At 37.9% G+C, this 12,077-nt stretch overlaps 1 protein-coding gene across 1 annotated transcript in view; it reads right to left on the reverse strand.

The window, feature by feature from the left end:
* Positions 1 to 11,707: 11,707 nt before the first annotated feature.
* Positions 11,708 to 12,077, reverse strand: part of CEP126 (centrosomal protein 126) — a 77,580-nt gene continuing 77,210 nt past the window's right edge. The window contains exon 11 of the mRNA XM_058545350.1: positions 11,708 to 11,895. Within this exon, the coding sequence (XP_058401333.1) occupies positions 11,833 to 11,895 (63 nt within the window). The 3' untranslated portion in view covers positions 11,708 to 11,832. The remainder of the gene's footprint in view (positions 11,896 to 12,077) is intronic.

The raw sequence follows: 12,077 nt of genomic DNA on the forward strand, positions 1-12,077 counted from the left end.
ACATCCAAATGTGTTTCCGTGTTCTCCTCTTGTAAGAAAGTAATCCTCCCTGATGCCAATTTTACAGATAGACTTGCCTAAATTTCTCTCATCAGTTATTAGAAGCTTTGCTTCTCACAAAAGTGTCCAGACTTTTCTTTTGATTTTTTTTTTTTTTTTTTGGTGAGGAGATCAGCCCTGTGCTAACATCCGCCAATCCTCCTCTTTTTTTTTTTTTTTTTTGCTGAGGAAGACGGCCCTGGGCTAACATCTGTGCCTATCTTCCTCCACTTTATATGGGACGCCGCCACAGCATGGCTTGCCAAGCAGTGCATCGGTGCGCGCCCGGGATCCGAACCAGCGAACTCCGGGCCGCCGCAGCGGAGCGCGCGCACTTAACTGCTTGCGCCACCGGGCCGGCCCCTTCTTTTGATTTTTTGATATTCTTTTCTCAAAAGATTATTATCTCTTGTAGTGAGTTTTATGTTTATTCATTGAAGAAAGTGATGTTTTCTTTGATTTCCTCTAAACTTACCTTCTCAATTTGAAACGAGATTCTTTTTTACTAAAATTTAAAACTCAGTATTTAAGGCTTTTTTTTTCTGATATTATTTAAAAATGTTATATATATTTTTTTATCACATTCTCATTTAGTCTTCACTTTTATAGCATGCAAAATGCTATTCTCTTCCACTTTCATTCACAAGGACTCTTTCATCTTCATTTGTCTTTCTACGTTTGTCACTTTTACTGAACCCACTCTGGATTTGCTAAAATTCTAACATCTCTTTCTGGATGACTTATGGCCAGTATCACACAGGGATTCTGGTCATACCGTAGTTTCATAAAAGAACAGTGTCGTAATGTACAAGTACTAGTAAAATAAAAATATTATCCTGCTTTACCAGCTTACATTTAGTTGAGCTTTTTTGGCCTAGCCTGACTTTGAATTTTAACTATTTTTAGCTATCCTTTGGGTGTAGAGACATTCTTTGGTGCACAAATACAAGGTATTAAATTTAGGGATTATTAACTGTGAAGTTGATTTGGCATGTAGGATGCCGCTGAGTACATCTACAGTAGCGAATAAATACAAGTCTTTGCCTTTTCTTTCTTTCTTTCTCTTTTTTTTTTAATAAAATTGAGTTTTCATTTGAGGTGCTTGGAAGGCTTCACAAACATCATGGCACACACATGGCCTGCTTACCCCATTGGAATGTCATTTTATAAATCAAGTACATGTAATGTAATGTACATGTAAAGTACACGTAATGTAAAACGGTGTGCCTCTAGTACTAGAGAAGTATATGAAAAGTCCTCTTAGGTGGATTTTACAAATGACATCCCAATTCACAAAAGTGTATCTTGATAGCATAAAAAACTCCCCAAATACTTATAGTAGAGGCATGCAAACTTTCTACTTTTTAAAATCTGAGCTCTAAATTTTCTGTTGCCTTCCTAAATTCTATGTTTATACCCCCAAAAGAGGAAAGTACGAAATACTCCCTCTTTCAGTCAGTCATTTTTTTTTAACTAACTTTCTTCACTTTTTCATTTCCTTTTCTCTTCTCCCTAATTTTGTCCAGTAGTTCCCATGATTACGAATATAGCATAGCAGAAAGAATGTGGGTTTTGGAGCCAGACAGACCTGGTTTGTATCTTGATTCTGTCACTAAGTGGCTATGTGACCTTGGATGGGTTTACTATTTCCGAGCCTCTGATCTTTCACGTGTAAATGAAGATGAAAATATCCATGTTTTGGCTGGCTGGATTAAATAAAAGTATGTGCACAGTATTTGGCGTATGGTAGGTATTTCCCACTACATCAAGCCTTGCAAACCAGAATTTAGCAGTGTCATTAATAAAATGCCACAATAATTTGTTCTCTTAAAACTTTTAATTTCTAATTTTGATTCATTACCTTTTAATAAAAAATTTCACTTTTTTCCTTTTTAATGGTATTCCAAAGTGCCAACTATCAAATTTGGAAGACACAATTGTCCTAGGGCCTTAGGAGGGCCTCCCTTCACCATGGAGAAAGATAACCTCTGTTCTATTGCTGCCACCAAGGGCCATTTTGTGGGCTGTGGTAACTTTGGGAATATATACCAAAATGGGCAACTAAAAAAAAATCCAAAATGTTATTTTTTATAAAAATTTTCTCTCAAAGTTAGAGTAAGAGGTTAAATAAATGGAAGTTTCTATTTAACACATATTTCAACCATTGAATCTGTAACTGCAAAGGAGCACAGTGAATTCTTGGGAAAAATGCATATTTGCTCTACTCACAAGTATCGACGCTGGGTTCTCATCCTGTGTATGTATTCAGAGCTAGCTTGTGTCCTGCTTTTTGCTCAAGCAGACATGATGTCTTTCATGGTATTCTCAGAATTAGGCCAAACTTCACCACTCTCCAGTTCTGAGTTAGGATAAATATTCAGGGATTCTGCTGCTCACCTGCTTTCCTATGAATGGTTCTGGCAAACAGTGAGCCTCTAGTACGAGAGAAGTATATGAAAAGTCCTCTTAGATGAATTTCGCTGGAATATCTCTTGTCTCTGAGGCTGTTAGTCCTGTCTTCCCTCTTATCCTTTCTTCTCCTAGAAATGGGAAGGAAGAAACATAGAAACACATGCCAAAACCCTGCAGCTACAAACTAGGCCAGCATGTCAAATAACCGCATATTCAATGAATCCTGCTGTAATTCTCCCAGGACCATTAACCTCAATCCTCGTGTTATTTTAATTAGTACCTTTCCATTTTAAAAGGTAAACTTCCCATTTTGGAAATGTCCATTTTATAATTTCATTAAAAATTCAGGTTTGAGAGCATAGTTATAAATTCTAATTTATTTGCATCTGTATTTAAAGTTCTTTATTTAAAAATTCTTTCTAGGGGAGTACCGAGAAAGCTCTACAGCGTTGCATAAGTGAAAGGACAGTTCTAGGAGTGAACTTGTGAAAACGACACTGATGGCACTAGCGATGAGATGACATGGAGCCCACATGGTTAGGGAACTTCAGAGAGAAACCTACAGAGTACTTCAGCTCCCCCTTCTGTCTCCAGCTTCCTCTCTCACTCTTTTCCTGGCACTCTGCCGCATCCAGGCCTGGGAAGTTCTTTTCTCCTTTACATTCTCGGAAACAGTATTCATTTGGCTAACTGAAGATTTTTTCAGAGTTCAAAATGTTATTCGTCTCTCATGTGTTCATATACCTTGTGAAGTTAGCACTTTTTACACTGATTTACAAGTGCTTACTTGTGTGTCTCCTCCATCAGACTGTATCAGTCAAGAAAGCCATTATAAGAATTATGGGACGAAAGGATTTATTGTAGGAATGACATTTTACCAAATATGTGAGGAGCTTGGAAAATGAATGTCTGGAAGGAGAGAATTGGAGGACCAGGGTACATGAGGCAGGGGATCAAAATCTAGACTGCACTAGTGAGGAACGCCAGAGAAGATCAGAGATTCAATCAGGATCCAGGATCCCCTGTGTGGGTGGGCAAGTTGAAGCTTGCAGAGAAATCTGATATTCCAAGCATGCCCAGCTGCCGAAGTGGAAACATGAAGAGGGAGCTTGATAGAGAAATTTATGGAAACTATGGAAACCTATGGAAACTGCCATATGTGGGAAAACTGCTTCGGTAAAGCTGTCTCTGTGGGTCTGCAGTCTAGTGTCTGATGGTAGGCCCGGGGCTGCTGATGGTCAGCAGGGCTCATAGTTGGGAAGATGCTGCAGACTGGAGAAGGGTGAGGACAAGCTGGAAACTGCGGGGCACCTCTGTGTCTGTTTATCATTGTAAGTGTCCATGATGACCTTCTAAGAATAACAGCTTCTGGTCACTTCTACCTTCCTCTTTTGGCCAATTCTAACCTGGATATGTGAATCCCAGCCTTAACAAATTTGACAAAACAAGGGCTGTTTCATGCTCATGATGTATTCCAAGAATGTGGCAAAGTTTTTGGCACATAAACAGTATTTATTATTTAACAAACGGAAGAAGAAATGGCGAGAGTATTCATATACTGCAAATGAGAAGCAAAACAAAATTTGCTCCTGAGATATAAGAGTATTTCATAAATTGCCTCCAATATACTTGACTATCACTCATAGTTAATTTAATATTTATGTAGTATTGCTATTTTATTGATAGACTGAGGACTAAGGGAAGTCCAGAAAAGGACTGTCTGAAGAAGAATAATTTGTCAGAGTATTCAGTACTGTCAGCGGGAGAGGGTATCCAGACTGACGGCTTCATTGGCATTCCTCATAGTGCAGGCTACATTTTGATTCCCCAGCCCTGTATTACTGGACTTGGAGGAAGGGTAGGTGACTTTATTGCTTCTCATTGTGCTTCTAGACCAGCGTTTCTCAACCTTGGCTGCCCATTAGCATTCTTTGGAGAGGATTTTAAAAATCCAAATGTCCAACCTGCACCCTGGTGTAACTCAGGCTACAGTATTTTTTAAAGTTCCCCATCCAATTTCAATGTGCAGCCAAGATCACGTTCTAGACCCCTGTTTTTCTAAATGTAGTCCATGGACTAGCAGCACTGATGCTACCCCAGACCTATTAAATTAGAAAATGTATTTTATCAAGATCCTTAGGTGATTGGAAAGTAAATTAAAGTTTGAGAAGCACTCTCCAGACCATTGTTCCTCTCTTCTTCCTAAAAAGTGCCACCTCCTTTGAAATATATGCTAGGAAAATATTCTCCTTGCTTACCGTCTGGTTGACTCATCAGCTTTCATCCTAGAAACTCCCCACAATTCAGTGAAGATTTTAGTACCTGGCTTATTTTCTCTTCACTCCTGTGCTTATTATCATTTCTGGTGATTTAAACATCCACATAGACAATCCATCCAATACCCTGGCAGCTCAGTTTCTTGGCCTCTCCTTCATACCTTCATACCTAATCTTATCCTCATAAGAATATAATGAATATAAATATGATCCTATGAATATGATCTTATCCTCATATTGGCTTTCCCCCCTTCCCTGCTACATGCCCCTTGTCCCTCCAATAATAGTACATAAGTCCTTTGTCTCAGGCTGCTTTCTGGGAAGGTAGGCTAAGACACTTGGTAAAAACTCAAGCCTGGTCAAATCCAACTGCTCTTCTATATGAACTGACAAAGTTTGATGCGAAACATAATCATGACGAATAATCACGCTTTAAGTATGACCAGATACCTCAAGTTTCTCTATTACAATTCACTCTCAAGTTCTGTGTGATAACTTTTTAACATCTTCTCCGTTCTCAAGTCTTCAGCCCCTCTTCCCTCTCCTCACTCAATTGATGGGTTTGCTTCTTATTTAACAGAAAATAAAAGCTATCAGAGAGAATTTCCTTATATTTCTATTACCATATCTCTAAATCTACCTACTTCTGTACCCATATATCTGTCTTCCCTCCTCAGTGCTTCTGTATAGGCAGCTCCTTCCCTTGCAGTAGAGCCTAACCACTATTACCTACACAAGGACTTTGCTCCTATAGATATCTTTCTCTCTTGAATCATTCTTAACTGCATGACAATTATGCTATATGTAATAAAGAGTCTTACTCCATTTTGTGATGTTTGACTGCTGACAGCTTTTAAGATTCACCCTTCTTTCTTCCCCTCTGCTCCACATCAGAGCACGGTGATAAGAGAGCCTGAGTGCTTGCTTTCTCCTTTGGTTCCAGCAGGAGATTCAAACCAGGAGATTTAAGCCCCAGCCTATACATGGGCACCCTTAGCCTGGTCCCACCCCCTAACAATAATAAAAACCCCGAGCCAGTCTCCTTTTCTTGTTCTCTCAAGCCATGAGGCCATTGCATACCTGCTTGAGAGGCTTGACCTGCTCCCCCTAGAGACTTCAGTTATGTAAGAAATAAAACTTTTCATACCCTCTTGGTGTGTGTGCGGCATCATCAGTTTCCACATCTGAATTAAATTTTGGGTGGGAGTCCATCTGCTTCTCAAGTGTGGTTACAACACTGTAACACTTCCCAGCTTTAAAAAAATGTGTTAGCTAGGATTTAAGTTAGGCTGTTTCAACAGAGATTCAAAATAAGAGTGGCTTAACCAAGCTAAACTTCTATTTCTTGATCACATAAAAGTCCTAGCTGATGTGGTGACTGCTCAGTAATATCACCAGGGGCCCAGGTTTCTTCTAGCTTGCTTCTCCACCATCCCTAGCTTATGAGCCATGTCTGCATGGCATGATGATACACCTTAAGTCTGCATTCCAGCCAGCATGGAGAAGGAAAAGGTAGAAGGGGAAAAGGAGGGCTTGCCCCTTCCGCTTAAGGGCACAGCTCCAAACTTAGTCATATGGCCTTTTTTAGCTACAAGAGAGGCTGGGTAACATTGTTTTTATTCTGGTGGTCAGGTACCTGTAAAATAGATTTTATTACTAAGGAAAAAAGAATAGAGTGGATAGTAGAGGACAACTTGTAGTCTCTGTCCCCCAAATCTTCTCTGGACTTTACATCCCTGCAGTAGGCAGAATAATGAGTCCCCTGTCAAAGGTGTCCCCTTTCTAATCCCAGAGCCTATAAATACGTTAGTTTACATGCAAAGGGCAATTAAGGTTGCCGATGGAATTAAGTTTGCTAATCAGCTGAACTTAAGATAGATATCCGGGATTATCCAAGGAAGACCAATGTAATTCTTAGGGTCCATAAAAGTGGAAGATGGAGGCAGAAGAGGAGGTCAAAGTGATGCGACGTGAGAAAGACTTGAGCCACCACTGCTAGTTTTGAAGATGGAGGAAGAGGGCCATGAGTCAAGGACTTCGGGTGGCATATAGAAGCTAGAAAAGGCAAAGAAAGAGATTCTTCCCTAGAGCTTCGAGAAAGGAACATAGCCCTACTGACACCTTGATTTTAATCCAGTGAGACTGGTATCAAACTTCTAACCTTCAGAGTTATAAGATAATAAATTTGTGTTGTTTTAAGCTATTTTTTTGTGGTAATTGTTATAGCAGCAATAGGAAACTAATACAGATTTTGTACTGGATAAAGGGTGCTGCTGAATAAATACCTAAAAATGTGGAAGTGGCTTTGAAATTGGGCAATGGGCAGATGCTGGGAGAATTTTGAGGAGCAAAGTAGAAAAAGCCTCGAGTGCCTTTAACAGACTATTGGCAGAAATATGGACGTTAATGACTCTGCTAGTGAGGACTCAGAAGAAAGTGAAGAGCATGGTAGAGAAAACATATATCGTTTTGGAGAATACTTAAATCATCATCAACAGACTGTTGGTAGAAATGTGGAATGTTAAAGGAGCTGCTGGTAAAGGCTCATAATGGAAATGAGGAATATGTTATTGGAAACTTGAGGAAAGGGCATCCTTGTTATACTGCAACAGAAAGCTTAGTGGAATTGTGTCCTGCAGTTAAGTGGAACAGTGGAACTTACAAACAATAAATTGAACATTTAGCTGAGGAGATTTCTAAGTGTTGAAGGTGCAGTCTGATTTCTTCTTGCTGCTTATAGTGAAATGCCAGAGGAAAGAGATAGATTGAAGGAAGAACTGTTAAAGAAAAAGGAAATATGACTTGGTTTGAGAAATTCTTAACCTAACCAGATTTCAAAAGATGCTAAACTTGAGAGATTCACTATCAGAATAGAAAAAGCTAGGATGTGGCTGTAAAAATCTTTTCCTAATACCATGGAAAGATCAAAAGATCACAGTATTCAGTGATAAAAATGCCTCTTTAAAGAGATTGTGTGTGACTCAGCTATCTCAGTAGAAGCCAAAAATAGGGGTGTGACTGTCTTGGAGGAGCCTCTTGTCTAATGGAATGAATTCCTATAACATATCCAGGATACCCACAAAGTTTTTGAGAATTTTATATCAGCAGAAACATTGTCAACTTGGACATAAAAGAACAGAATACGAAATGAAAGAAGGCTGTCTGATAACTCAAAACTCTATAGGCAGGAAACAGGCTGATAAAACCACTCAGCTGCAAACATGTTCTACTTTTCATAAGAGAGACAGGATGGTCCAAAGAGTGGAACAGAGAGCCAGAGGGTGGGGCTTTGAACAACAGAGGATTACTCTCAGGCCTTGAAACCAAATGGAGTTTGTTCAGCTGGATTTTGAAATTTCTTGACTCTTTTTTTCCTTCCATTATTTCCCATTTTGAATGAAAATGTCCATAACCATAACTGGTATCCTATGCCTATCCCACTGTTGTATTTTGAGAGCAGTTAACTTGAGTTTTGAGTTTCACAGGTAAACAAATGAAAAGAAATTGTGTCACACTCATACTTAGTTTAGATGCTGCAATTTGGGACTTTTGATCTGACGAGATTTAGATGAGATTCTTGACTTTGAGTCGATATTGTAATGGGAGGAGATCTTTAGGGATTTGGGATAGGGTGAATGTATTTTGCATGTGGGGTGGATGTGTATCTTTGGAGGCCAGAGGATGGATTATGGTAGACAGGATAATGGTCCCCCAAAGATGTTCACATTCTAATCCCCATAACCCATAAATATGTTACATACAGTAGTGTATTAGTTTCCTGTTGCTGCCACAACAAATTATCACAAACTTAGTGGCTTAAAACAATACAAATTTATTACCTTACAGTTATAAAGGTCAGAAATCTGAAATGGGTTTTAGTGGGCTAAAATCAAGGTGTTGATAGGGCTGTGTTACTTCTGTAGGATCTAGGGGAGAATCTGTTTCTTTGCCTTTTCTCACTTCTAGAGGCTACCTGCATTCCTTGGCTTGTGTCCCCCTCTTCCATCTTCAAAGCCAGCAATTTAGTATATTCAAATCTCTCTCTGACTCTGACACTGACTCTCCTGCCTTCCTCTTTCACTTATAAGGACCCTTATGATCACATTGGGCCCATCCAGATAATCCAGGATAATATCTCCACCTCTAGATCCTTAACTTGGTAATATCTGCAAACTTCTTTTTTGCCATGTAAGGTAATATATTCACAAGTCCCAAGGAGGAGGATGTGGACATTTTGGGGGATTATTATTCTGCTTAACACATCTATTTTGTCTAACTTTTAACTTTATTACCATAAAGTTGCTAATAATATCCTATTATTATCCTTTTTTCTACTCTCTCTTGAACCTATTCCAATTAGGTTTCTGTCCCAATACTCTGTTGGAATCATTTTCCAGCAGTGACCACCAGTGACCTCCAGGTAGCCAAATTCAATTGGAATTTCTCAGCCTTAATCTAACTCAAACTTATTATCAGCTTTTGACCCAGTTGATTCGTCCCCTCTTCTTGAAATAATTTCTTTGGTTGGCTCCTCAGATCTCTTCTCTAGCTACCCTCTCCCTCCAGGTGATTTCTTCCAATTTCACGGCTGTAAATACCATCTACACACTGACAATTCCCAAATTATACGTTTACCAGGACCTCACCCGTAAATTCCAGACTTCTGTATTTAACTGCCCATCCAATATCATCACTTGGATATCTAACAGGCATATTAAATCTAAAAATTGATTTTCAACCCAAACTTGCTTCTCCCCCTGTATTCTCCATCTCAGTAAATTGTTCCATCATTCACACAGCTACTCAGGCCAAAAAACATTGGAATCATCCTTGATTCCTCCTTTTTTTCTATACTTCACATCCAATCCATCATAAAATAAGTATTTCAAAATATACCCTGTATCTGACCACTTCTCATTACCACCACCATTATTAATCTGATCTAAGCCATAAACTTCTTTCACTTAGGTTATTGCAAAAGCTTTCTAATTGTTCCCCCTCCTTAAATACTTGCTACCTCCTTTTCTGCCTTGAGTATATTCTCCAGACACCAGAGTGATCCTTTTAAAAGGATCATATCTCTCCCTTACTCTAAACCCTACAAAGGATTCATTCATATTACTCTAGACTGAAATCCCAAATCCCTCATATGGTCTACAAGCCCTACATGATCCTGCTTGTGGCTACATTTCCAACCTTATTTCCCACTAATTGCCTTGCTCATAGCTCACAGGCACACTAGGCTTTCTATTCCATAAACACGTTAAGCATGCTCCTGTATAAGGTCCTTTTTACAGTTCCCTCTATGCAGAATGCTATTTTCCCACTACCACCAAGCTCGGCTCCCTTACTTCACTCAGATATTTGCTCAAATGTCACCTTCTCAGAGACCTTCTCTGACCACTCTACCTCTCTCTCTAAAATAGTACTCCTGTCACTCTCTGTCCTCTCACCATGCTCTGGTTTTCATTCAGTATACTTTATAACTAACTGATGGTATATTCTTACATTTTAAAATCTGTATTCTCCACTAAAATTTAAGTTTCATGATGGCAAATAATTTGTTTTGCCTTTTATTGTATACCAAACACATAGGGCAGCACTTAGCATATAGTAGGGCTTAATAAATTGAACAATTGAATATTTTTTCCTTTATTTGTTATTTTGATCGGCCACTATGTACCCTATTTTAATTCTTAAGGGCAAAGAAATGAATGACAATCTTTACTTTCCACAAGCTCTTGATTTAGAAGAAGAGATTTTTATATACACACACAAATAATTATGGTTCAGGGTAAAAAGGACATAATTTATATAGAGGAGGTAGGAAAGAGGATTATTAGGAAAAATTGGAGAAAGTTCAACTTGAGCAGAATTTGAAAAAATGAATACCAGTTTATCAGACAGATGTAAGTAGGGTGAGAGGGAAGGCATTCCAAGCTAAGAGAATAGTGTATGTACAGGCAGAGAGGCATGAAATAGCAGGCTGTATTTTGGGAACTCTAGAGTTTGGTACATTGGAATGAGTGGTGTGGTGGAAAAGGTGGTAAAGATGATGCTAGGTAAGTAGGGAGGACTCAGAAAATGAAGAGCCTTATATGCCATGATAAGAGCAAATTTTCTCCAGTAGCCAAAAGGGAAACTCTGAAAACTTGTAAGATGGGATTGATATGATTGATAGATTTTCACTCTGGCCATTTCACTCACACTTTAGAAATGCCATTCTAGCAGCTTATTGGTGCCTGAGGTAAGAAACTCAGCTTGAAATAGTCCAGATGAGAAGTGATGAGAGCCTGAAGTAGAAATAGTTGAGAAAAAATAAAAATATGTATGAGACTATCATAATTCTATGAAAAATTTTTTTTTATGATCATACAACTTTTGGCTTTGTTTCTATACTTTAAAAAACAACCCCTTAATATAAACCTGGTTTCCCCAGTAGACGTTCCTGTTGGGAAAAAAACATATTGACCAGGCAATTCATGTAATCCAGTTGCGATTGCAGTTTATTTTTTATATTTACCATTCACTTTGTGAGCTTTGCTAGTGTGGTCAGTTCTTTAGAACCCAATTACCCTGGATAAAGTGATCACTTTAATTTCTGAACATGCAGAATTGAGAACAAGACCCTTTGGTAACATCTCCAAAGGACAGAGATCTTCAAAGTCTTAAACAAATAGCTTTACTATTTATGTGGGATATGATAAATCATAAACTTTTTACATCACTGTACAAAAATGTAATAGAATTTATTAGGAACTTCAGAAAAACAAAGCTTCACAACTATAGCTAATACATAATTTGAATAATAAAATATCCTTTCTTTTATTTTTAAATATAATGAATTATTTCCAGTAGCCTGCTCATTGAAAACAATAAAGTATTTCCATTCATTAAAAATGTATTTAACAATAAAATATATAATAAAGTATAATTTGTAGCATAAATGTAAACTAGTCAATTTATCTTCATTACCCATGTTATGATTTACCTTTATTTTATGGTTATAGTGTTTTAAGTCATTAACAAATACAGAAATATATGATATATTTAGATAAGATTCTTAAAAATAATGATTCCATTTAATAGTTACTGTTATACTTCATCAGTATTTTCTCTGCAGTCTGGATCCAACATCAGGAGATAGACTGGTCCTTGGCTGGCTGTTCTGTAACATAATTTCAGAATATTCTTTTACTGTAGTATTCATAGACTTTAACAGGTAAATCTCCTTACAGATTATAGATTTTAATAAGACTAAACTTATAATTAAAATTCTCAAATGCTACATATACATCAATCTCAACATAATAAGTACCACTTTATGTAAGGCATCATAGTAATTATAAT

Source organism: Diceros bicornis, chromosome 7, assembly GCF_020826845.1.
Source record: "Diceros bicornis minor isolate mBicDic1 chromosome 7, mDicBic1.mat.cur, whole genome shotgun sequence".
In the NCBI taxonomy this organism is placed as follows: domain Eukaryota; kingdom Metazoa; phylum Chordata; class Mammalia; order Perissodactyla; family Rhinocerotidae; genus Diceros; species Diceros bicornis.